Source organism: Muntiacus reevesi, chromosome 6 (assembly GCF_963930625.1).
Source record: "Muntiacus reevesi chromosome 6, mMunRee1.1, whole genome shotgun sequence".
NCBI classification, from domain to species: domain Eukaryota; kingdom Metazoa; phylum Chordata; class Mammalia; order Artiodactyla; family Cervidae; genus Muntiacus; species Muntiacus reevesi.
In genome coordinates this window covers 25,046,810-25,074,714 of record NC_089254.1, presented here as the reverse complement: position 1 = coordinate 25,074,714, position 27,905 = coordinate 25,046,810, and the positions used below count along the sequence as shown (strand labels likewise).

At 38.7% G+C, this 27,905-nt stretch overlaps 1 protein-coding gene across 2 annotated transcripts in view; it reads left to right on the top strand.

Moving 5' to 3' along the window:
- Window positions 1-1,973: 1,973 nt before the first annotated feature.
- Window positions 1,974-27,905, top strand: part of SNX13 (sorting nexin 13) — a 141,610-nt gene continuing 115,678 nt past the window's right edge. Inside the window, exon 1 of one of the 2 annotated variants that reach the window (XM_065938699.1) lies at window positions 1,974-2,243. In XM_065938699.1, coding sequence (XP_065794771.1) covers window positions 2,232-2,243 — 12 coding nt within the window. In that variant the 5' untranslated portion in view covers window positions 1,974-2,231. The remainder of the gene's footprint in view (window positions 2,244-27,905) is intronic. The other variant, XM_065938700.1, reaches the window with a different exon arrangement.

Sequence of the window (27,905 nt, the reverse complement as noted above, 5' to 3'; positions counted from 1 at the left end):
CAAAGATGGAACAGAAGTGAGAGATCTAGCCATGCCGGTATCTGGTGGAAAGATGATTCCAGATAAATAGTCAGTGCAAAGGCCCCAGAGCTAGAAGGATACCATGCTGTTACAGGAGCAATGCTTAGAAGAAATGAGGTCAGAGAGGTGGATGTGGGGTGGGACTGGGAGAGGAGATAGCGCAAGGGCTGTTTTAGGTCACAGAAAGAACTCTGGGTAAGAAAACTTGGAGTTAATGATTTTGACTTGCTCTTAGGTCTACAAACTCCTAAACGTTAAAAGTATACCCATGTCATATTACAGGCTGGTACAAACCTCAAGTAGTGTCTACACTTAATTTACCACCTTTAAAATAAGTGAAAATGCCTTGCTTCTGGAATGGGAAAAATATGTGAAAGAAAATTACTCAGGTGTGGTAATTTCGGTGTAAATTACACCTAAATTACAGTTTTAATTTACTAGTTGGTATCTTAAATATTAATGAGCCTTCTGTTTTATTTATACATTGGAACAGTTGTCTTTTTCCAGGTTCTTCCTTGTCTCTAGTACCTCTTCATTTCCCTTAGTATCTTAGACCAGATAGTATTTTCCAATCTTATGTCCTATTCATGGCTTATGCTGTCAATACCAGTAACACATTTTACTCTGTTGCAGAGGTCGGAATTTTGCTGGTCCTTTAATATGGAAATTATGTATCAGATGTAGATCAAAACAACACAAAATTACTTGCCTCAATTAGTTGAATGGAGTAAAATCAGGATTTACTTTGAATTTCTGACTACCAAAATGAACCATCCTGTTTCCTTGATGAGGAGGACACGAGGTAACAGTCCGTAACGCCTTGAGAATTTAAGAGTAATGTATTAAGTAAATTTCATTTTACACAATAGTACTACCGTTAAGGAAGAGGGGACAGGGCACTCCACTAGAGAGGAACTTCTACTGGTCTTAGTTTTCCGAAATGCCTTCGTATCCCCTTAAGAGATGGAAGGATTCTGCAGGTCAAATTTGAAAACTTGTCAATTGCCTTGGAAACTGGTTTCTTACAAGGCAACACACTTTGGGAGCAGATTCAGGTAAACTACTTTCATTTCAATTCAGGTAGAAGTGACTGCCTTGTTTCCTATATCGTAACTCATCCAGTTGCAGGTTTAGAACGGTGTCTGTCTCAGGGGCTTCTACGCATGCTGGGTTCTAGAGCTCTGACCCATTTAAGTTATGACTATTTACAATGATACCTGCTGAAATTTACTCACTATGATATACACACATACACATTGCATCAAGAAGCCAGTAGAGCTGTACAGACCTCAGTTAAAAAGCAAAACTGTCTTTGATTTTTTAAAGAAATTTCTCACGAGGGGCAAAACCAAGCCCTCATTGTTATACAGGTGCTGGCCAATCATCGAATCAGCGGCAGTCTTAACTGCTACGATATGGGTAAAGCTGATATGCCTGTATCGCTTCCACTACCCGTCGCGCACCCCAGTAGAGAACTCGCTGAGGATTCGTAAGGACAAAGGAAAGTTTCTGGCAAAGTTTAGGAGAGGGACTGAGCAGGGAACAGTTTCAGATCATATTTAAGTCACAGACAGTGGAGAAAGACGAACATCCCCCGGCTGCTCTTAGATCGCCGCAGGGCCAGAGAAATGCGAGAGGGAAGTTTTTCTCCTGGACATCTGCCTCCTTATCCCCGAGACGTGCGAGGTCCGCCGCGCCATCAGTCGAAGCCTCGGCCTCCGTCGCTCCACCCCAGGGCCGACCGACCCCGGCGAACGGCCGAAGATAACCGGTCGCCTCGGGCGCTCGCGCCAGCTCCCGGGCCGGCCCCTCCTAGGGGCCTGTCTGCCCTCCCGACAGTCCCAAATCAGCCAGTGCGCCCTGCCCCGGGCCCCTGGCCGCTAGCGCCGAGCTGGTCTCCGACCGCCCGCCTCCGTTTCCCCGCGCGCCGGCGCTATGGCGACAGTCACGAGACGCCGGCGGCCCCTGCGCCCGCCAATGGGAGCGCACGTCGCAGGGAGACGCGGACGTCGCTCTTCCAAGATGGCGGCGCGTCCGTCGCGAGCAGCCGGGCCGGGGGGAAGCCAGCGAAGCCGAGTAAAGCCGCCGCCCGGGAGAGGACTGAAGGAGCTGTTGCCGCCGTTGGCGGCGGCTCAGGCAGTTTTCGCTGCTGCTACGGCTGTTGCCATGCGGCGAGGCTAGGGAGGAGCTCACTTCCCCGGGGTGTAATAATGTTAACAGAGGTAAGCGGCGACGGCGGCCAGTGTTTACCTGTGAAATGGGGAAGGGGCCGGCGCTGGCCGGTCAGATAGCATCATTTCAGCCGCTGGCGGGCCCGGGACCGACCTTTGGTAGCGGGCCCCCGGGGCCGAGCAGCAGCGGGGATCCTACAAGTGCCCCTTGAATAGGAGCGGTGCTGACTCAACAGTCCCACCACCTCCAGCTTGCCTGTGCCTCTGGTTTCGCGGTTGCCACTTGCCCGTCGCCCCTGGCACTGGTCTCCCTCCTGCTGTCGCTGTGCCTCCTAACGCTCCGCTCCCTTCGTGGCGTCCCCTTACGCGTTGCTCTGTGGCAGCGTCAGTCTCTTTGCTGTTTCTTGTTCCCCTGCGGTTTGCCCGAGGTGCCTCCCTTCTCAGGTCCCTGGCCTCTAGGGCCCTCCGCTTCCGAACTCGGTCAGCATCCTGGGTTTGTCACTCGGCCAGTCTGGCTTCTTTCCCCCCTCCACCTTGACTACTTCGTGAAGAGGACCTCTTTGTCTAAGGGGACACTTGGGTAGCCCGGTTACATTAACCCCCTGTCGCACACCCCTCACCTTTCGCTTAAATCGTGGGAATCGGAAAGTTGAGTTTAGCATCTGTCCTCTTGATTTGCTTAAGGCTCCTGTGGTACTTTCAGTGGAACAGTACCCCCCCCCCCCGCCCTTGGTCCTGAAATGGAAGTAGGGCAACTGTGACTAGCCAATCAGTTTCCCTTTTCTGTTGTCTGATGTCCATTGCAAAAAGCAGACTTTTTGAAGAAGCAGAGTGTGCCTTCTGTAGCAGTGCTTTAAGGGGAAGAACAAAATTGATGTAACTAGGTACCTGACCTCACACAGTTAGGTATTGTGTGTATGCTCTTGGGTGTCATTGGAGATAAATTCTGAGGCGTGTGGATTTGAGGAAGTGTCTTAGAAGCTACTCACTTGAAGTCCTGTGAAGATTCCAGTGTCAGCTGTCAGGGACTAGTTTGGGCATCTTTGTGGGCTGAACTAAGGATAGGAAGAAATTTTAATGGGCAATGGGAAGTATTCCTACTCGGACTGATAGAGAGAAATGTTTGTAGATGAGTGGCTTTTGTTGTGTGAAAACGTGGTAATAGAGGACTTACCTGTCCTACTTTATTGACTCTGAGGAACTTCATACTTTGATATTTGTACTTGATAATGTGTACAGAGCGTGGCATATGTGCCTGGTAAATCCTTATTGGTTGATTTTAGCTCATGAACTACTTATTTCTAATAGCTTGTAGTTCATTCTGTATTTCTATATACTGCAACTTTTTTTTTTCAGTCCAGTAGTTAATTTTATTCCCAGAGATTGTGGTACATCATAAGCTTCTGTTGTCATTAGCAGTATTAGGTTAGGAAAAAAAGATAAGTATCAGAAGTTTCATTTTTACCTTTAGTGTGATATTTTGTGGGAAAGATTATTAGCCTTATAATTTTTCAGTGCTGTTGATAATACACAGTATTTTATGAGATGATCTTTTGGTTAAATTTGGCTTAGGTTAGCAGCCATTGAAGAGTTGTAATGCTTTCACATGAATTCAGTGCCTGCTAGTAAAATGGGGAAGACTGAACTTCCTAAGCGTCTGTGTTTTATTGTTTAAATTATTTTTTGGCCATGCTACATGGCTTGTAGGATCTCAGTTCTCTGACCTGGGATTGAACCTGGTCCGTGGGCAGTGAAAGCGTGAAATCCTAACCACGAGGCCACCTGGGAATTCCGCTTAACTTCTCTGTTTTAAAATAATTTCATGTTTCAGTGAGATATTTTCAATAGTAAGTCAGTCATTGTAGTTAGATGTGCTTTAGTGGTGTGTGTGTGTGTGTGTGTGTGTGTGTGTGTGTGTGTGTGTGTGTGTGTGTGTGTGTGTGTGTGTGTGTGTGTGTGTGCGCGCGCGCGCGCGCGGTGTGTGTGTGTGTGTGTGTGTGTGCGCGCGTGTGCGTGCTACACTTAGCTTTTAAGAGTCAGAGCCAGGGTTCCAACCTCGGCTGTCTCTGCTGAGTCCATTGTTAACAACTACCCTGGATTGCCTGTCCAAAGTAAGGCCCAGATTAAATGCTACTTGGATCTTATCTATGTTTATGAGTAATCATTTTATAGATTAGAAAACTGAAGCCCAGATACTTGTCCAAGGCCAAACAACTCTTAGTGGCAGAGGCGAAACTGGAATCCCATCTCCTGACTAGGTACAGAACTCTGACCATTTTGCTCCCTCTGAGTAATTTTCAGCTCTCTTCATAGGTTTTAAACCATACTGCTTCTTTGTCTGAATATTGTAGTAGATAAACTGAAAATTATTATTACTCGAGAAAGACTTTTTTGCTTGACTTTAGGTTTTTTTGGACCACATTCAGAAATAGTCCTGTTTTGAAATATTTTGGATGTAAAATGATATTCAGTATTGATTTACTAAAATTGTAGTGTGGGATTTCTTCTTACTGCTTCTCTTTGTGCTAACTTAGATATCAGCATGTTTGGGGGCTGTGACTTGTTTTATGTGAGATCTCAAAATGTGTAATGATGAGCTCTGTTCAGTAAGCGTATTCTGTGCTCAGAAAGTGGAGAATCGTACAGTCTGCTCAGTTCTTTCATATCACAACACTGGGGCAGCTGGTAGCGCCATTAGCCAGATAAGAAGACTGAGGTTGATAATTAAAATAGCTTGCTTAAAACAACTGGTTGAGTCAGTAATCACACCTAGGAACTCATTCCAAATTGTTTGTTGTTTCTGTGGCTCAGTATGGAATGCATCATTAATCTTTTTTTTGTAGCTCATAATCATCAGTACATTGTTTTGAGTTTGGTTTTTTTTTTTTTTAAACTGAAGTGGGGATGTAAAAAATATAGCTACTTAATGTAACATATCAAAATGTAACATTCATATCAAATGAGAATAATAAACATTCATGTGAAACTTTTCACTTTTGCATTTTGTCAGACTAGGTCTTTGAAATCTTTGCAGAAGTGAGAAACCATGCAAGTGATCAATTAAGAGCTACATTAAATTAAGCTGAAAGGAAAATTTTCTCCAGTTGAGCAAATTCATTTGTATACACTGAACTTAGAAACCTGTGAGAAGAGGGAGGTGGGAGGGGGGATCGGGATGGGGAATACATGTAAATCCATGGCTGATTCATGTCAATGTATGACAAAAACCACTACAATATTGTAATTAGCCTCCAACTAATAAAAATAAATAAAAAAAACCAAAACAACAGCAACAAAAGAAACCTGTGAGATATGATAGATTAGTGTGAATTGAAAGTAGATCATCATGCTGTTTTTTTCTTTTTTTAGTTTAAAGAGAAGTTATTAACATAGTTCTCAATTTAAGTTTTTGACTTTGTTTTGTTTTCATTCTAAATACTATTGAAGTATTTAGAAGACTCACTAGGTGTATTTGTGTCCTTTGCATTTCTGTATACGGATGAGAGGATTTTTTTTCCCCACTTAATGTCCATTTAACCTTTTTTTCAGGACTTCTTAATTTTATTGTTCTTCTTAGAACATTTGTCCAATAATTTGTAAATACTGTACTTGAAAATTATTTGTTTAATGCTCACTTACTTATCCTCTGTGTGCGTGCTAAGTCGCTTCAGTCGTGTCCAACTCTGTGACCCTATGGACTGTAGCCCGTTGGGGTCCTCTGTCCATGGGGATTCTCCAGGCAGGAATCCTGGAGTGGGTTGCCATGCCCTCCTCCAGGGGATCTTCCCTAACCAGGAATTGAACTCCCATCTCTTCTGTCTACCTGCATTGTTAGTGCCACTTGGGAGTGCCACTCTTTTAAAAATAGGAGTGAATTTCAACATATCAGACTTAGGGTATGGGTAAGTGAGTAGTTTACCTGAGAATTTTTTTCAGTTAATCTGACTTTTCACAACACTTGAATGAAATAGTTATTAGTGAATTTTCATTAAATACACTTTTAAAAAGCGATTGGGGATTTTATTTCTGAGTATTATTACAGAGAACTAAAGGTATAGAAGATGTAGTAAAATATGCTGAATTTGGTCCAGTGCCATGGCATACTCTGGAGGCTGTCTTTGAATAAGAACCAATCAGCAGTCTGTTGACCTGCATGCTTTTAAAAATAGTGAATAAAAATTGTAGTTATTTAAACTTAGTAGTTGTTTGGGTTGTGTGTAAATATGGGTCATTAGTAAATGTTACTTACAGGTATGCTAAGTAAGTTCCATACAGATTTATTGATTTTTTTTGGGTGTATTAGTGCTAGTTTTTGATTTTGTGATTAACAAATATGTACAAATGGGTAAGGCATAAGCTGCTGCCCCTTTAGAAGTCCCAGGTTGATAGTTGTTAAGGGAATACAATTTTGTGGTTCAAATATATTTGGAAGATTTGCCTATGGGAAATTAAATAGGACTTCTTATAGCTTTTGATAGGTGATTTACTCTCAGAGAAGGTGTTAGAACTTGTGTCATATTGCATACAGACTGTGATAGTCTCATGTGCCGACCAGCCCTGGAGTGTCGCAGTAAACGTTATTTCCGGGTATAGTGGTGAGGGTGTAGCTGGATGGGGACAAGGTTAGCATTTGAAGTGGTGGACTCCTTACAGTAGATTGCTCTCCCCAGTGTCGGCAGGCACTGTCCAGTCTGTTGAGGGCCTGAGGAGGACAGTGGGAAGAAGGAATTTGCCCCCTTTTTTCTGCTTCATTGTTTGAGTGTCATTTCATCTTCTACCCTTGGACCATGATTTATACTGTCAGCTTCCTTGATTCTCAGGCCTGTGGGCTGAATTACACCACTGGCTCTCCTGTTCTTCCAGCTTGCAGACGGCAGATGGTGGGACTTCTCAGCTTCCGTAAGCTTGTGAGCCAGTCCCTCATAATAAATCTCTTAAAAAAAAATTTCTGTTGGTTCTGTTTCTCTGGAGAACCCTGACTTAATATAAAGACTTAAAAGAATTTGTTGTATTTTGCTTTGGGAAACCCTGAGATGTGATGAGTTGTGCATCAGGGGAGATCTTTGGACTTTCGGAGCTCTTTTTGAAAAACACACACACACACACACACACACACACACACACACACACACACACACACACACACACACACACACACACACACACACACACACACACACGCCTGCTCATAGTAAGTGCTTAAGAAAAAATTATGACTTGATTTTGTTGCTTAATATATTTGTTCAGAGACATACACTTGGGTTCAATTATTCCTTAAGCGATGTGATCTGTTTCTTTAATAATTAATGACATTTTAAAGGTTACTAACCAGAACAAGAACCATAGACCCATTGACATTCAAAGGATGTTAAGAGGTGGGAAAGAGATTTTACAAGGGAAGTATAAGGACATCACTGTCTAGAATGAGGTCACCTTGTCACTCTACATACGAGTTTGTTTAGTATCTTCTGACAAACCAAGTTGAATATTGTCAGCCATTTCTCAAGAATTCTTGAGAATTCTAAAGGACCTATGTTTCATTTTTTTGCCCCATTGATTCCAGGTTTTCAGAGAGCTTATACATAAATTATTCTTACTTCATATTTATTTTCATTATATTTTATTATTGTAGCACACATATGCCCATTTTTCATCAGTTCTGATTAGCAGATAGCTAACTCATTGATAGAACAGCAAACCAAAGCAAATATGTTTAAATTTTTTTAGTTAAACCCTATAACTTTATATTAGGTAAGTTTTGCTTTTCCATTTGGCATTTCAGAATATTAAAAAAGAGGTTTTAGATTTCCATAACCATCCTTGGATGTCCTGGGTTTGGAGATACTATTGTTCAGATGGATTGTTCCAAAGTTTTTTTTGACCACTGTTTCACAGAAATTGGGCTTCCCTGGTGGCTCAAATGGTTAAGAATCTGCCTGCAGTGTGGGAAATCTGGGTTTGATCCCTGGGTTGGAAAGATCCCCTGGAGAAGGGAATGGCAGCCACTCCAGTATTCTTGCCTGGAGAATTCCATGGACAGAGACGCCTGGCGGGCTACAGTCTATGGGGTCGCAGAGAGTCGCACACAACTGAGTGACTAACACTTTCACTTTCACAAAAATTGATATAAAATAGTTTCTTAACTAGTCCACTGTGTTTAAAAGTTTTGCACTAATTGCCACAAGTTTATGAAATTATTTTTAGGAAACATGGAATTAAATTTGGAAGAACTGAGTACAAATGTTTGTAGGTTAAAAGATAACAAGGCGTTGGTTTGTGAATAGTAAGGCCACTTCAGAAATGGCTCTTCATTTCTGTGTGCAGTAGCTAGCAGTACATACATAGAGTTTTGCAGATCGTAAAAGGTGCTTTATCTCGTAATCATCACACTGTTAGATGTGCTTATGTTTATGTTCAGTGTCTTTTCTAGTTTATCTATGGAATAGAGTATGCTTAAAGAGAGGAAAAAAGGCTATGAGAGGATGTTTGAAATAGATCGTTTCAGGTGGGATCACTTAAGCTCTGTTAGCTGACTAATAGTGGAAAAGGAGAGAGCTTGAGCTTCTGGAAGAGGAAGAAAATGGGTTCTATCATGGTTGAGAGTTTCTGATGCTGGCCACTCACTAGCTGTTTGATGGCAAAGCTGTGACTTTATGGCATTCCTGTGTGAGGTTCAAGGCTGTAACTTTTTAAACTGTGTTTTGAAATTTTGTGGTTTCAGAGACCAAGTGCCCCCTCAATTGGTGGTGCTTTAACATTGACTTAACATTTTTGAATCAAGTGGACAGCTCTGTTTTATCATGTTAAAAATGATTAAAATTTGAATAATAGGTTGGAGTCATGGTGTTGCATACTTTGTCTATTAGCTACCTCAATAAGTGAGGCTACCCAAATATGACCTATATGTTAAGCATTACAGGGATAAGTCTTAACTTCGTGATTTATTTATGATGTGACACTGGGGAAGTTGTTTGAACTTTCTGAGTCTTAGTTTCCTTCTGTGTAAAACAGAGATGATGTCACCTTCTTACTCTCATATTGTTGTGAAAATTGAATAAATGGTAGAGTAGAACTCTTTGTAAACTGTCAATCGTTATACAAATATTAGTGGTTAATATATAAATTTTTTTTTCTCTTTATGCTTTGCACTTACATGAATTCAAACCCTAGGCGCCATCTAGCTTTACGGCTCACTAGCTTCTCAGTGGGTGGGTGGATCCCAGGAGAAAAGAGGGTGTCTTCTGGCTATTGGTACAATTACAGGAGAGTCAGGGATTAGACTGAAAGAAGGGAAAGAAAAAGAAAAGACTGACAGCATGTCTTGGCAGCTAGTGAAGAGGATAATTCTTGTGTGGTTGGTAAACTGATTCCAAAGAATTCTGAAAGGGAAGTTCCGAAAAATATTTTGGAAAAGGTTGCTTATTTGGGGGTTCATATTCATTTGTGTGTACATATTATGAAATATTTGTGGCAAAATAAATCTTTTATTTTTAACCAACCCACGGTAAGTTCTAAAGAGGAAAAGCTCTTGTTTAGTACAGGGTTTAAAAAGCTTTGATAGTATCTTGTACTGAAGATTGCTTTTTGTGGGTCACTTTGGTTACCAAACGTGCATACCCCTACTGTGTGGTAGGCACATGCTAGTTCCGGTGCTGAAGTTGCATCTGACCTGAAACCTCCCCTCAGAAAATTCACCATCAGAGCTAAATGTTGGCAGTTTGGCCATCATTCAGCTGAAGCCTTGAGTTTTGTTTGTTTTTTTTTTGTCAGAATAAAACAAATAATATAATTAAAAGGTGAAAAATTAAGAGGAATAAGAGTTTGGAGAATTTGTAATTAATAGGTGATTACTTGCCTTTTTTTTTTTTTTTTTTAATAACTCCAGGTGAAACTACCCGTTTGGATAAGATGGCAGTTCTAAATGAACTGCTTCTTACAAGTGAAGAGTTAGCCTTAGCCCTCTTCCACTGTCTCTGTTTGTGCCAAGCTAATTCACAGAAGTAAAAAAAATCAGTGAATTTGTCTTTTTTTGTTTGCTTTGTTTTTCTGAAAAAAGCTCTTTATTGCTCCGTAAGAGGTCTACCAAATACTACTGAAAGACCTAGCTGAATTCCATTACCTTGGTAAAAGTAATACTTGGTCCCACCCTCATATATTACATATTCATGTAAACTCCCGAATACGCGGTTTACCATTGTGTTCCCAGTGTCTGGAACAGAGCTTAACACTCAGTCCTCACTAAATAGCTGTCGAATAAAAGAATGTTGAATATTCCCTTCAATAAAATGAAAGTAAATTGAAAAATTACTAGGACAAAAATTGTCTTTGATAGATTTAAACTGTCACATTAATTACCCTTTAAAGACTGGTTGGTATCTAACTCCATAAGGGTTTTTAAAATAGTACACTGTGGCTGAAAATTATGTTTGGGATCACAAAACACACAAAAGTTTGACCCAAAAAAAAGCTAACATCAGGCATTTAGTTAGAATGTAATTCTCTTTTAATTTTTCCTACAGGGAGAAATGTGATTAGGTTGGTGTTGCTTTTATGTAATAAATTATAAATGCAAGAACAACTTGGATTGTACTTTGTATCTCTTACTGCTGTGTTTTTATGATTTCATTTGTATCCCAGAACTAGGTAACCTAAAGCTTTCTTTATAGTAGTACAGTGACGCAGATTTTTCTGGGCTTTGTGGAGTGTGTGATATTTGTATGACCTTTAATGCTGTCTTGAAATTTGCAGGAGTGAAATTTGGTCATGAATTTCAAAAATTTGGAAATTTGGGGAGTACATTTTCTAGGAGGGCAGCTGCTACCATGATCTCTTACCTAAAATATCTTTCCATGTCACTCTTACTGTTTGCTCATTTCACTCATCTCTGTTTCCATTGTATATTCGGAAATAACATGTACCAGAAAAGTTTAATAAAATAATTCTGCTCTGTTCGGTGGTGAAAATTAAACTGGTTTAATAATCTTTCAGTTAGTACCAGAGGCTCATATACAATCTGGAATAATTCAGCATTGTTAGATTATTGCACTATTTTCTCCGGTTTCCTGAGGGACTTTTAATTCTGATGCACCTAAGAGACTCCTAAGGTGAATTCTGCTTTGCTTTTGACTTTAGCCCGGCATTATTGGAGAGTCTTTGAGTGTTAACTCCCATTTAAATCTGACTTGCTTTTGCTCCTGGAACCCTGGAGTTATTTTTAGCCTGGCTGTGGTTTGGCACGTGAGAGAGTATGTGATTCTTTGTATTGTGACATCTTTTATTTTCAGGCTAACGTTGTGTGACAACAGGACATGTATGGAGAATGGCTCTTGGATTCACTGTCATTTGAGGCTTGGAATTTATAAAACTGGTTGAAGTTGTACAGTTTTCATGCAAGAGTTTGAGTCTGAAATAAAATTTCACCTCAGTTTAATTTCACCTCAGTTTGGGGAAATAATGGTCTGATTTTAAGATACTCTGATACTATGTATTACCAGTGTTTCTCCAAGTCATAATATATCTTAGAATTTGTTGTTGATTTCTCTTCCTGAGATTATTTGAGGTGACATTTTTTTTCCCTCAGAATTTTCCTGAGGGTGTTAATTAGATTGCAGCTATTAATATAACCAGCTACTTTAATATCCAGTGTTAATTGCTAATATCTGATGCTTTTTTCTTGTGTACTACCTGAGTGCTCAACACTTAAACTGTTGCAATGGTCTAATCCTGGTAAGAGTTAGCAGAATAAGAGGAAATGGACTAGAGGGAGGTAGGAGACAACTTGAAATTTATAGCACAACAAAAGTACGGAAAAAGAAACTGAAATGATAGGCTGTACAAATAATGGGTATATTAATTATATAAAAATTTTAGAAAAGTTGATTAGGCTTAAGAGTATTTTATATAAAAAATATTTTTTGAACCAAGTTCTACAAGTTAATGTCTGATAGCTCATAATATTCAGTCAAATACTAAGCACTAATGCAAAATTTATAGGACTGCAGAGGTTAGTGAGGTTATCTTGGCTGGAACTCGAGTGTTATCATCTATTTCTTTATCTCTTCTAATCCCAGATTGAACATTCTTACATTCTTGATTTCTGAAGAAGAGTATTTGCCTTTGGTTAAGACTGACAGTTGATGTCAGATTATTTGGATATGAATCTGTAAGTTTTGTCAGTTTGGAGTATTTTGACCTTAGAAAGTTATTAACCTTTATGAACCTCAGTTTTCTCATTGGTGTAACTTTTAAATTAATGATCCTTAGCGTGTAGGGTTGTTCTCAGTATTAAGTGAAAGAGCCTGTTAAGTACTGCACACAGTATTTCCCATAGTAACACCCAAATAATTTCTAGATTTTATTATTATTTCCTCAGAAGTAAATAATAAGTGGTTAATTTTTTTAAACCACTTGTTTAATATCTGTTTGCATATCTGTTTTTATATTTGAATATCTGTTTAATACCTGTTTTTTGTGTTTTGTCTTTGTTTCATTGGATAAGTTTTAAAATGTCAAATCAAATAAAGTAATTCCCTTTTGACCCAGGTGATCTCATTGTTCCCTTACTTTCTCAGTTTTTGTTAACTTTCTAATTTATGTATTGCACTAGGGCTAAATTTAGACTAAATATCAGGAGCACATCAAGAGAGGTGAAACTTGTATACCATGACCATAACTAGAACTTTTGACTGACCGATAATTTCTTCTGGCCATTAAAACTTTTACTATAGGTGATATGAAAGAAAGAGTTGTAGTATTCTCATATTATACTTTAAAAAGTGTCAGTGTCGTGTAGTTTTCTGCTATGGGAAATACTGTGGTTCTTGTCAGTTTAATCAAGTTTTATGTAAAGTAACTCAGAATTTATATAAGCTTTTCTCTTGAATTGTTCCTTTATAGACAATAGAAAGATGAGAAATGTTAAAATCCTTTGTTTAAAAGAAAATACGTAGTTAACTTGGTTGGTATTAGTAGTACTGTATAGTAGGTTAAGAAAAGGACTTTCATTTGTAAGTTATTAATTGTACTGTACATGTAAATATGGGTATTAAGAACATAAATAATTGCAATTCCTTTATTCAGCATCTCCTTATCTGCATTCCTGTAAAAGCAATAAATTGTTATATTCAAGGAGTGGAGTGTTCATGTGATAACAATGTTTACTTAGCTGAAGACTGTACCATCAAGGTCTTCTGTGGGTGAATCTGTGTCTGTCTCTGTTTTCCTTACTATAGTTGTTTTTTCCTCCTTGTCGTTTTGCTTTGTGGATATGTTGATTTTTTCTCCCTCATCTCTGTCTTTTATTATTCTCTTCTATCAGTTGCCTCCTTAGCACAGTAGGCAGCGCGTCAGTCTCATATTATTCTCTTCTGTGTCTGTAGTTCTGCAGGTTCCTTTCTCAGTTTTTTCCCTTGACCTTCACCCTTTTTTCTCCCTCTGAAGTAAATTTAACAGGCCACAATAAAAAGTTTAACTTTTATTTTTTTAAGTTATATTCCACTTAATGGGTTTAAAAATATTTTCCATTGCTAATTTAAAAGGCAAATGTATACACAGTTTATGTATATATTTTAAATAATACAACTCAGTATAACTTCCTTTTGTGTTGTATGCCTTCTTGTCTGAATTTATTGATTAAAAAGCCTCATAATATCAGAGTTAATAAATGAAGTTGAGTTTTATTTTTTATGTAAATCAAGAGTATCTTGTACTTTCAGGATTGTTGTTTTGTTGAGTTGTTACTGTACAGCCTTTAGGAACATGAAGGAAATTTTTCTGAACCTGTATCAACTCTAGAATATACCTTGGAAAGTTATCTGAATAGTAATACCTACAAAATCTACATCAGATTCTTAAGGAGTACCAAGGACTTTAAGATAGGTCAGTTTGGTCACTTCGGGTTTTTCTGATAAATAGAATTTTTAAATCTTAATAAATCCCTTTTATTTGACTCCTTAGATACGTGTGCAGAATTTTGCCCATCACCTCATTATTAAAAAACCATCATGCCCATCACCACATTATTAAAAAAAAAAAAAAATAACCTACTCGAGAGCCAGTGTGAAATCATGGTTCAGGACATGTTTGAATTTTAAACCAAGCTTAGTTTGTGGTCCGCTTCTGTGTCTTAAGCTGTTCTTTGTCTATAGATTAGAGTTAGTAATATAGTATGTCATAGAGTTGTTGTGAGAATTAGAAATATATGTAAAGTGGTTAGCAGAGCACTAAGCAGTTAATACTAAGCATTCCTTTAAAATAGGATGCTGCTTTTCATAAGAAGGAAAAGGAGAAGTAGGAGATTGGTGACAGTTCAGTATTAGGCTGTGCTTTGAACATCTAACTACTGGGACTTTCCTTTTGTTATCTATTATGGGGAAAAGCAGAAGTTGAATTGTCGATTGTGGGACTTTTTTTTTTTATTGTTAAAGTCTTATATGAATGAGGCAAAGGGACACTTATGAATGTGGCCTGTTTTATCTTATATTCTAGTTATCTGCTGTGGTAAAAGTTTTGTGTACTTTAGTAGAGAACAGTTTGGCAGTCTTCTGTTGTTTTAGCTAAATTCATTCTTTCTAACTTACTTTTGTAAGAGGAGCTTAAGGTAATTTGCTGTGTGATTGAGTTTATTTTCCCACAGGCCACATGGGAGGATTCTAGTCTCTTTACATTCTCAAGAATATTTATTATTATCTGTATCTCAGTAGTGGTTTTGATTTGCATTTCCCTAATGTCTAATAGCGTTTTCCCGGTGGCTCAGTGGTAAAGAAGCCACCTACCAAAATACCAAAGCAGGAGACGTGGGTTGGATCCTTGGGTCAGGAAGATATCTGGAGAAGGAAATGGCAACCCACTCAAGTATCCTTGCCTGGAGAATCCCATGGGCAGAGGAGCCTTGTGGGCTACAGTCCATGTGGTCGCGAAACAGTTTAATACGACTTTGTGACGAAACAACAACAAGCATGTTGTGAGTCTCTGGGTCTTGACTGTGCAGATCCCTGACTAGGCTGGCTTATTCTTTGAGCAGCACTCCATGTCCAGGAGTCACAGATCAGTCACGATTGTCTTGAGGATCGTTTCTAACTGTGATCCAACTGCCTCTTCACATTTGCTTGCAGCAATGTGTCTGCCCTAATCACCTCCACCTTGTTACTATTATACTTATTAATGTTTAAAAAGTTTTATTTACTACTTAAGTAAACCTTGACAATATACAAATTAGTTTAGTTCAGTCACTCAGTCGTGTCTGACTCTGTGACCCCATGGACTACAGCACGCTAGCCTTCCCTGTCCTCTGTATCTTCCAGAGCTTGCTCAGATTGATGTCCATTGAGTCAGTGATGCCATCCCACCATCCCATCCTCTGTCATACCCTTCTGCTCCTGTCGTCTGTCTTTCCCAGAATCAGGGTCTTTTCTAGTGAGTCAGTTATTCACATCAGATGGCCAAAGTATTGGAGCTTCAGCTTCAGCATCAGTCCTTCCAATGAATATTCAGGACTGATTTCCTTTAGGATTGACTGGTTTGATCTCCTTGCAGTCCAAGGGACTCTCAAGAGTCTTCTCCAACACCACAGTTCAAAAGCATCAATTCTTTTGTGCTCAGCTTTCTTTGTAGTCCAACTCTCACATCCATATATGACTACTGGAAAAACCATAGCCTTGACTAGATAGACCTTTGTTGGCAAAATAATATATGTTTTTTTAATATGCTGTCTAGCATATTAAAGGAAGGTCATAGCTTTCCTTCCAAGGAATAAACGTCTTTTAATTTCATGGCTCCAGTTACCATCTGCAATGACTTTGGAGCCCAAGAAAATAAAGTTTGTTCCTGTTTCCACTGTTTCCTTATCTATTTGCCATGAAGTGATGGGACCAGATGCCATGATCTTAGTTTTCTGAAACTAAGATCTTAAAACTTAAAACTCAACAGTTTTAAGCCAACTTTTTCACTCTCCTCTTTCACTTTCATCAAGAGACTCTTTGATTCCTCTTTGCTTTCTGCCATAAGAGTGGTGTTATCTGTGTATCTGAGATTATTGACATTACTCCCAGCAATCTTGATTCCAGCCTGTGATTCATCCGGCCTGGCATTTCACATGATGTACTCTACGTATGAGTTAAATGCCTTGATGTACTCCTTTCCCAGTTTTTTTTTTTTCTTTCCCAGTTTTGAACCAGTCTGTTGTTCCATGTCCAGTTCTAACTGTTGCTTCTTGACCTGCGTCCAGACTTCTTAGGAGGCAGGTCAGGTGATCTGCTATTCTCCTCTCTTGAAGAATTTTCCATAGCTTGTGATCCTCACAGTCAAAGGCTTTAGCATAGTCAGTGAAGCAGAAGTAGATGTTTTTCTGGAACTCTCTTGCTTTTTCTGTGATCTAGCGGATGTTGGCCAATTGATCTCTGGTTCTTCTGCTTTTCTAAATCCATCTCGAACATCTGGAAGTTCTCGTTTCATGTAGTATTGAAGCCTAGCTTGGAGAATTTTGATCGTTACTTTGCTAGCATATGAGATGAGTGCAGTTGTGCAGTAGTTGGAGCATCCTTTGGCATTGCCTTTCTTTGAGATTGGAATGAAAACTGACCTTTCCCAGTTCTGTGGCCACTGCTGAGTTTTTCAAATTTGCTGGCATATTGAGGGAAGCACACTTACAGCATCATCTTTTAGGATTTTAAATAGCTCAGCTGGAATTCCATCATCTCCACTATCTTTGTTTATAGTAATGCTTGCTAAGCCCCACTTGACTTAGCAGTCCAGGATGTCTGGCTCTAGGTGAGTGATCATACCGTTGGGGTTATCTAGATCATTAAGTATCCATTTTTTAAGATTTTTTTCCATAGCAAATTCATTTTAAAGGTTGTGTATTGAGCTATTCCCTTACTATTACCATAGTTTAACTAACTGTTTCGCCCTGCTTTCTTCACCAAGGTGTTAGTTTCATGTTTTTCACGTGGTGGAATACAAGTTTTATGATCATTATCATTGCTTGATAGAAATAAACACCCATGATAATGTTGTCACTTAAATATTTAAATGACTGTTGATTGAATGTAAATAAAATGAGTTAAGGATATGGTGTGTCTTTTGTAGGAAAAGTGATATGTGTAGTTTAAAAATAGTAAAGTATTATTTGCAATTTATATATTAAGGGGCTTCCCTGGTGGTTCAGACGGTAAAAGCGTCTGCCTACAATTCGGAAGACTTGCGTTCAGTCCCTGGGTCAGGAAGATCCCCCGGAGAAGGAATGGCAACCCACTCCGGTACTCTTGCCTGGAAAATCCCATGGACAGAGAGCCTGGTGGACTGCAGTCTGGGGTCGCAAAGAGTCGGACACGACTGAGCGACTTTTATTAAAAAAGTTCATGCAGCTTAGAAAGTAAACCAGTTTAGAAGACTGTTTAGTAAAAAATGAAAGTATTATTTGCTTTCTCTGTTTTAAAAACAGTCTGGGTACTTGCTTCCATACCTTTCCCTATGTTTAATACACATGAGAGAATATTTTCATTAAATTGAAAATTTACTCTTAAAGGTGGCAATGGAAATTATCTTTTCCTGCTTTTGTAAGCTTCTGAAGTGTTTGTCTATGTCTCCTTTTTCCGGTAGAGTTTGTTTGTTGTTGCGCTCTGTACTCCTGTCTTTTCCCTCTCCCTGTAGAGAGCTGCTCGCTGAATTGATCGGACACAGAAACCAAGGGCAAGTTACGGCTAAGTGTTAAGCTGCCAGTTAATGATAAGAAGGTAGTCTGGTGAAGATTATCACTAGGAAAAAACTCTGATGTCTTATAACACTGATTTAGATGATTAGTGAGAAGATCTGTGTATCTGGATATACTTATTCAGGGAAGACTGGATGTGCCAGATGTTATTCTTGGCACCAAGAATACATCAGTGAACAAAACATACACCGTTTATGTCCTCATGAGACTTAGAGCATATGGTATAAACAGGGAAATAAGCAGACAATTCCAACTTAATGTGATAAATGAAGATAGTGGCAAGAGAGTGGTTGAAATGGTGAGCTGTGGAGTCTGATCTGGATAGGGAAATGAATGCAGAAGTAGGCTAAGTAAGGAGAAAGTAGAAGAATTAGGTATCTGCAATTCTGAATAATAATGAAAAATAGATGTAGCAGGTTTAAATAGTGTAGAACTGGAAGATTGTGAACAGAGGGTAAGATAGTCATATTTCCCATCCAGAGAAGACAGAGTGTTGAAGTTTGATGTGTGGTCTTACAGTGGGAAAAGTGGACTTGCAATGAAAGTTGGTGGAGGTGAAATGCTTATGATGTTAGCAGTCGAGTTGGGAGTTCGCTGGTGGTCTGGTGGTTAGAGTTTAGCACTTGAACTGCTGTGGCCCGGGTTCAGTCCCTGCTTGGGGAACTGATACCCCACAAGCTGTGCAGCGTGTTCAGAAAAACAAAGCAAAACAAAGAGTGTTGAATGCATATATGTTGAAATAATTCAAGGTTATATAGTACTTAGGATAGAGAAGCTTGTCATGTGCTATGTGTCAAGAGTTTTGAGTGAATGATTAGGAATGCCTTGGGGATCAGTGGTTTGTACCTGTCACTGCATATTGCAAAATCACCTGGGGAACTTTGCAAATTGCCAATGTTACTTATCCTAACTTTGCTGCACGTTAGATCATCCAATGGCCAGTTCCCAGCCTCAGCTGTTCTGATTTAATTTGTATGGGGGTGTAATCTGGGCAGTGGGACTTTAAAAAGCTCCTAGGTAATTCTGATGTGCAGCAATTGCACTGTGACAGGTTTGTTTGTTTTTTTTTTTCCTTTTTACCGGAGACTGGCTGAGAGTTATGGTTAGGACTATGACCCTTCATAGTGAAGTTGGGGTACTTGATAAATGAAAGAATAAGCAACCTTTGAGAGTGCTGCAAGGGAAGCAGCTTTTACATAAAGCAAACAGTGAAATTGTTGATGATATAGATGCGTTTATTTTTATCATAGAGCAGAATAAACCCAGAGGGAGATTTTGGGAGGAAGGGAAGCAATGGGAAGTTGGATAAAGGAGGAAGTAACAAGAACAGTACAGTGGGTAGAGTACAGGAGAGGACTGATAACTAATAAATTTATCTTTTGGTAATGACAGGACAATGTCAACAGGGCATCATGGGTTCAGAATTGGTCTGGAAAATATATTCAGTGGTTCCATGGTCGATGAGAGTTGGGAATTGAGTGAATGGCTCTCAGGAGTCAGTTTAAGACCTGGATGGGCTGAACTTCATAGGAAGTCCTAGCTCTGTATTCTTCCCTCTGTTAAGGGATGTGGATTGGCTGTGTAAAATCCATGGAGAAGCCCAGCATTTTGCACTGCTGTTCCACAAGCTCCTAGGGGAGTGTTGAGAGGACTGGTCTTTTTTATTACCACAATAGCAGGAGGCAGCTCTGGAGTGTCAGGGTCTGGTTAGTTCTGCCCAGCATAGCTCTTCTCACTCCAGCATGCTTGCTTGTGTGAGTTGGACCCTCTGCTGTACCTAATAATAGCAAAGCCTTTGCTTTTTCTTTATTTTTACACTTGATGCTTTTCAGGAACAATTTTAATTGCACAACTCCAGATTTTTTTCAGTGTTGAGGAAATGGTGTAGACTTAGAAACCGTGAAAAGGGACTTTGTATATTACCTAAGGAAACTTTATTTGTACATTGGAATTTTATGCATAGAGGATTGAGATGAGTTTCATAAAGAAACCATTCAGTCTGGATTAACTAAAGTATAAACTGTATATGGAACTAGAAATTTATAATTGTTTCACCTATTCAAATTTGTCAGAATAAATTACTGCAATTCATTTGTTTAATTTGATACGTAACTTGACTTTTTTACATTGTTAAACTTGAGAGATGTCAACAGAGTGTAGCAAATTTATTTTTCTTTTAAATTAAAACTTTTTAAAGTGTAATACTAGTAGACTTCAAGAGCTACTTTAGTTATACAAATGAACTATGGAATTACTTTTGAAAGACGAGTTCATTCAAAAGCATAAAAAATTTTAATGTATTTTTGGTCACAATAGAGTAAGTAGTAAAGTAGTCAATTTGGTAGTAGCTGGATATATAAATAAGAAAATTGTATGCTAAGTGGAAAGTATACTTTTGCATAATTACAGTATATTATGTCAACTAGTAATTAAAACCCACGTGCCCTTACTAAGCAGAACATATGTCCATGATTAAAAGCTGTTATACTTTTTAAAATTAATTGATTTTGTATTCAATGATCTTATTTCACGTTTGAATTATGAAGAGAAAATTAACTTTTTGGTGCTGTGACACCAAGCATACAATGCCTATGATGGGTCATAGGGGTTTAGGTTACATCGAAAAGATGCCTTTAACAGCCGGTTGTGACATGCGTCTTTTTTTATATGTATCTTTTGTATTCATGGTTTTCAAATGTGCTTGGCAAGATGACTGAAGAGCAATTATTGGTAAATGATGCTTGTTTTCCTTTTCTCTTTTTTGGTTTGCATTCATTGATTTACCTATGTTTAGGTGGGTATGAATGGTACCCATTTTTCTAAAGCTCAATTGATATTTTTTTTAAAAAAACTGTGCAACTAGTCAGTTGTCTCAGTCATTTGTGGGCACATCTCATAGTTTAGTTTGCCAGTACAGATTGAGACAATTCATAGGAGTGCTATTAAGATATTTCTTTGTCTGTGGCAGCTGACATCGTTTGGCTTAAATTTTCTATACCAAAATTATTTCTGCTATACTGTATGGTGGGAGATTCCAATAAGTCAGGTCAACATGTGTTATGTTAGAATATAGCCAAAGCTGCTTCCTGAGAAAAATTTTGGCTTGCTTATGCGGCTTTAGTCTGCCAATTTTTAAGAGTTGTGAGAACAATAGTTAGGCTGTTTAGTACTTATGGTTTACCTTATTTTTAGCTGTATATATTAATAGATTAAGGCTTCCCTGGTGGCTCAGAAGGTAAAGAATCTGCCTGCAATGCGGGAGATCTGGGTTTGATCCCTGGGTTGTGAAGATCTCCTGGAGGAGGATCTAGCGTGGCAACCCACTCTAGTATTCTTGCTTGCAGAAACAATCCCATGAACCTGACAGGCTACAGTGATGGGGTCCCAAAGAGCAGGACACGACTGAGAACTGAGGTCAGCAGAGCATAGCACATTACTAGATTAACTCTGAACCTGAAATACAGACTGCCAGGACTCAGTGACTGTGGTTACGTAATACTCAGCACCTCTTAAAACCTGAAAGAATGGATGTTAAGGGAAAATGCCTGAGAGTTACATAATCCAGTCTTTCTTCTAGATTTGCAGATTTCATTTATTTATTTATAACTGTGGTTAGATTCTCTAACTTCTGTCCTTGGATATAGCATGACTATTAGAAAATTACAATCTTAGAACACATTAGTTTTACTTCTGCAGAATTGCCTTTATTGACTTGCTTTTTAATGTTTATGTCCACCTAATTTAAGGTCATTATGAGAGGCAGTTTTGTTAAACTTTCTAATGACTTTCATGTAAAACTGTCTGAGAACATTAACTAGTACTTCATGCGCTTTTTTTTCCCAGATAAATTCCTATTTGATACAATTCTTTAAAAATTCAGAGCTGCAGATATAGAGCAACTGTTAATGAGAGGAAGCTTGAATATCATCTGTTCCCAACCTGTTTACAGATGAAGAAATTGAGGCTCAGAGAGGTCGGCTATAAGTGGCTGGCCTAGAACCCGGTTCTAGAAATTGTGTCTTCTAACAGCTGACCCAGTTTTGTTTTTTTTTTTTCTTAAAGTTTTCAAAAAATTGAGGTGAAAGTGAAATTGACATGAGATAGTTACCATTTTAAAGTGAACAATTTACTGGCATCTAGTATAATCACAAGAGCTGTGTGGTCACCTCTATCTAGTTCTAAAATATTTTCATCACTCCGAAAGGAAGATTGTATCCACTACAGCTGCTTCCCATTTTCTTCTCCCAGCAGTTGGCAGCCATCATTCTACATTCTGTCTTACGGATTTTTCTAGTCTGGGTATTTCATATAAATGGAATCACACAATATCTACCATTTGAGCCTGGCTCCTTTCACTTAGCATAACGTCCTACCCCTGTTGTAGCATTTATCACCACTGCCTCATTCCTTCTTATGGTTGAATAATAAATACTTTTTTGTAAGGAGAGACCACAATTTGTTTATCCATTTATTCATTAGTGGACATTTATGGTATTTCCATTTTATGGCTGTGAACATATTTGTATATGTATTTGAGTTTCAGTCTAGATATATACCTAGGAGTATAATTTCTCAGTCATATGGTAGTTGTATGTTTAAAGTTTTGAGTAACTGTCAGTCCATTTTACACAATGGCTACACGATTTTATTAATTCATACTTATTAATACATGTGTATTAATACTTATTAATACATATCCCCAGTTTCCCTTCTACTTCTTTTTGTAAAATCGTGGTGACTTGAAAAGGTAAATGAACCAAAGATCAATTTTTTTTTTAAGGTGTCAACTTTTATTTGGTACATCTTATAAAATAGATTTTTCAAACAGGTTTATGGTTTTTCTAGTGGTTCATTGAATATGATCTTGCTTTGTTCCTTTCATTCAAACTGAAGTGAAGTTGTGCTCCTTCATTTCTTTTCTCTCACTGTATTTATGTTGTTAGAATCCATAAGAATGGTTTTAGAGATCTGTGCGTGCATGCCAAGTTGTGTCTGACTCTTGTGACTCCATGGACTGTAGGCTGCCAGGCTCCTCTGTCCGTGGGATTCTCCAGGCAAGACTACTGGAGTGGGTTACATTTCCTCCTCCAGGGGATCTTCCAGACCCAGGGATCAAACCCGTGTCTCTTACGTCTGCGTTGGCAGGTGGATTCTTTACGACTAGCGCCACCTGGGAAGCCCTTTAGAGCTCTAGAAAGAAAGAAAGAAAGTGAAGTCGCTCAGTCGTGTCTGACTGTTTGTGACCCCGTGGACTGTAGCCTACCAGGCTCCTCTGTCCATGGGATTCTCCAGGCAAGAATACTGGCGTGGGTTACCATTTCCTTCTCCAGGGGATCTTCCCGACCCAGGGATCGAACGCGGGTCTCCCTCATTGGAGGCAAACACTTTAACCTCTGAGCCACTAGGGAAGCCCAGAGGTCTAAGTAAATGTAAATCTGTTTACTGTACAAAATAAAATGAAAATGATGAAAGAGAAAAAATAGCGAAAATAGTTTTGGGTACCTTCAGGGTTATTTATAGGCTTTAATTGACTTTAGTGCAGGTCAGATTGCTTTGTCTTCTACTTTTGCAAAGAGCTTGGCAGTTTTTTGTCTCTTTACATTGGGGCCATCCTGTCACTATAACTTACTTATGAAAACAGTGCTTTGTATTATGATTGATAAATGGGTAATGTAGAAATTTCAAAGTAAATGGTTTAAGATAGGGTAAATAGTCATTAGATACCTTAGGTTTTTGAGTAAGGTTGATTTTAATTTAGTTTGGAGTAAATAATGACCTTCTGACATTATTAAAGTCTGCCCATTTCTTTCAAAATTTCATTTTTTAGTTTGATTTTTGTCATAAAATGAGTCTAAGTTATATTTACCAGGAAAAAAAAAGTTAAGATACTAATGTCAACTCTGAAAGATCTAATTGAGTTTTCTGTTAATAGAGAATATATTAATAGAATATAAACTTATATCTGTAGTACTGAGGAAAGAATCTGAAGGTCATTGTTTTTATGTCTTAGTTTTAAAGATAGGGACCTACTAAAAAGGTCTTTAGCTTTTTGAAAAGTATTAGCTATGTTAGACTTTTTTTTTTTTTCTTTAAGTATATAAGGCACAGAGATTCTGGAATTATCTTCAGTGATGAGAATTTTATATTATAAGGTACTGGAGAAATTTGTGAAAAAAGAGCCTTGCTAGATAGCCAGACTTCACAGTATACCAGAAATGGTTGCTTTTCCTGATTTCAAATAGATTGATGAACACATATCTGACCACCAGAAGGACACACACACACACACACACACACACACACACACACACACACACACACACACACACACACACACACACACACACACACACACACACACACACACACACACACACACACACACACACACACACACACACACACACACACACACACACACCCAGATGTAGCTACATGGTCACCTGTGACCCTCCTTATCACTGCCGATGCCGGGCTGTGCCATCATGATTAACTCTGTTACTCTCTCGCTGCTGCTTTTGTTCTCATCACCCTCAGCTGACAGTCACAAGAGATTTTATTGGCTAGGCGACAGTCATCACTTACTCTTGATTACCTATATTATTTGATAGAGCTATTCTGTTTGGCTGTCTCATAGACCATTAAACCAGCTATAGAAATCTACCCTTGTAACTATGGCCCAGTGGGATGGGGTCATTCTTGTAATTCAGAGCATGGTGATCTACACTTAAGGTATCCCTCGGAAGATGGTTTAAACCATAGTCGGTAGGCACTTTTAAGAAGCCCAAGAAGGGAGGCAGTGTATAAGATGAGTGCTTTGTCCTCAGCGGCAGTTTCATTTTTTCACACAGATAACTATATTTGCTTCAGGTACTGTTTTTTTTTGATTTCTGGTAGTCTTAATGATGATCTCAATAGCAAAATAATTTATTACGTATAACCCAGTTAAGGGTTTTAGGAAAGAGCCTTTTTATTCTCCCAAGTTTACATTCTCCTTGCATTTACAGAAATTCACAAGAGACTTCTGAGTTGCCTTGAGTATATCTGTAAATTTGTTACATATACACTTATACACACCCCTCACTATCATCTCAAGTTAATTTTTAAGCCATTTAAGTATAAGAAGTATGTAATTCAGTTCCTTTTAGAAGTGAGTAAACAAATGTTGACAGACGTTTTGATTGCCCAGGGTCACATGATCTGTGAGCAGAGCTCAGGTTAGAAAGCGTAGCTACTTGTGTATTACAGTGTGAGGTATCTATTTATACTTGAAACAAAAATGACTTTCATACTGTTGGCATTTATCTAATCTTGTGTAGGAATTTTTCCGGTTATGACTTGATTGTCGTTGTAAAGAATAGACATACACCCTAGTTATGTCACATGAAACGGAGAATCCAGGGTAGTGCAGTGGAATATAGCTGGTCCTGTGGGAGCTAAAATGCTGACCTAAAATCTCAGTTCTCTTTCCTTCAGGGAATCAGAGTCTCCTGTCTTGTCTTTTTAGAGTGTTACCTGCCTCCTTTCCGTTTTTCTCAGTCGGCTTCCTTGCTTAGTGAGTGGCCTGTATGTCCCTTTAAAATGGCTACTCCAGTCCCAGAATATACATACCCCGTTTCCAGGTTCAGTGCCCATCATCGACAGGCAGCAGTTTTTAACTTTTCGGATTACTGAGGAAGAGTACCTCAGTTCGCTGACGGAGCCTGGTCTCACCAAGTGTATACACTGTCTGCTTGGTACACAGTCATGGTATTCATTGGCTGTGTTTGCATCAGGTATATATTCCTGGTACAGTCAAGGTTGGAGATGAGGCAGAGAAGGATGGATAGGACAGTGCGATTCTCAGGGCTGTGGATAAGAAGATGGGATTGGCACATGCCTTTTACAGTATGTAAGAATTACTGAGTTCATTTTTAGTTGTTTGTTTAGTAAACTACTAAATAGATCTTATTTTGAATGGCAAAGACTAAATAGACATTCATGGATTATCTCTAGATCCCATACATTTCCTGTATTTTTAATTTTATTAAATGTAAATAAATCTCAAAAGTAGTAGCTCTCATGGGTGGAGATACATGCTTCTAGGGAATGTTTCTTTTAAGGATCCCCCTCTTTGGTCAGATTATTTATTTTAATGCTTGTTTTTAATATTTTATGGTCCATTTTTTTGTGTGTGTGAATGAGTGTTTAGTCTAATAGAAAGGGAGATTCCTCCTGAATTCATGCATGCTTTCATGCATATCATAGAGTCTTTGTATTGTGTTCCAGGAATTTTGCTAGCTGTGGGCACATTAAGTTGAATATGGTATTTTCTCCGTTCTTAAAGAATTCTGTGCTTTGGAAGCTGAACTGTCTCTTAAGGAAAGAAGTCAGACTCTCTTTGTACCTTTGATTCTTTCACCTACTGCTCTGTGCGTCATCCCTTATCTCACTTCTGCTTTTTACTGGATCCTTCCCTAGAGCCTGTGCGTGTGCTCAGTCATGTCCAATTCTTTTTTTTTTTTTAATTTTATTTTATTAGTTGGAGGCCAATCACTTCATAACATTTCAGTGGGTTTTGTCATACATTGACACGAATCAGCCATAGAGTTACATGTCCAATTCTTTTGTGACCCCACAGACTGTACCTGCCAGGCTCTTCTGTCCTTGGAATTTACTAGGCAAGAATACTGGAGTGGGTTGCCATTTCTTCCCATCCTAAAACCTGAAGTATATTCAGATCTGTGCCCACTTGCCTCAGAACTACTGCAGTCTCTTTTTGTGTTTACTGCTCTTCAGATGTCACTCTCGGTTACCTTCTAGTTGTCAGATCCTCTGGACATTGACTGGCCTTTACCTACTGAGCTCTTCTCCTTTAGACCTGTTGATCAAGCTTTCTAAGATTGTAGGACTCCATCCATTACTGGTTCTTTTTATACCTTTCTGAGCTTACCTTCTCAGTCATCTTCATGAGCTTCATTTTTCCTTTTCTGCTTCTTAAAATGTTGATGTTACCAGTATTTCATCCTTGACTTTCTGCTCTCTTCATAATCTGCTTCATTCTCATTTTTTTTTAGATGACTGTGTGGTGATAAGTTCTGATTCTGTCAGTCCTGAATATTCCCTTGAAAATAACTTTAGTACTATATCCATTTTCTGCTGACTGTCTTCACTTGAGCTCTGCATATATCTTTACTCTGAACATGTCCCATACTGAACTTCACTTCTTCATCCACAAAACAAAACAGCAAACATACCATCCCCCAGTCTTCTTTCTTGTATGTTGTTTAGGGTGACTAGTTGTTCAGCCAGCTTAAGAAGCCGTGATGATGGCTCTTTCTCAAGCGCCATGCAGTCTATTGATTTGTTGGTCAGATCTTCTAGATATTTCTCCACTATGCAGGTTTCTGTTCATCACCCCTGCTTCTGCCCTATTTCTGGCTTTTAGGTAATATGACTAAAATTGCTCTTTATAGATTTTCCTGCCTATTTCCAATCTTGCACATAATTGATAGAATGATTTAAACTTGAACATTACATATGCCTCTCACAATCTGTCCTTTTAAAACAACTTCCAGTGGCTTCCCTATGGGACACTCTCTTTTGCCTCAGTGCCTTCTCTTGTCTTCTCATTGTCCGTTGCCCTCTTCTTCACTCGGCTGTGTCCTGTGAGCCTCTGAGATAAGGCTTACTTATCACCTTTCTCAGGATGTGTCCTCTGATTTGTCGCCCCTCCTCCGTTTTAGGCTGGGTTGGAGTACCTGCTCCTTCTTACTAGTGCTGATGCATGCTTGTCATTTTCTTACTGTTTTATTTTATATGTAATTTTCTTCCTCCACAAGATTGTGAGCTTATTGAGACCCAGAACAATCGTTTACTTGCAGAACCTGCCTATAGGGAGCACATGCTAGACTTTAATAAATGTTTGATCAATGAATGAAAGAGATTTCTGGTCTAGAAAAGGTAGACATACATAGATAATTGCTTTAGAACTTTAAATAGTGCAGTGGAGATAGGGAATGCAA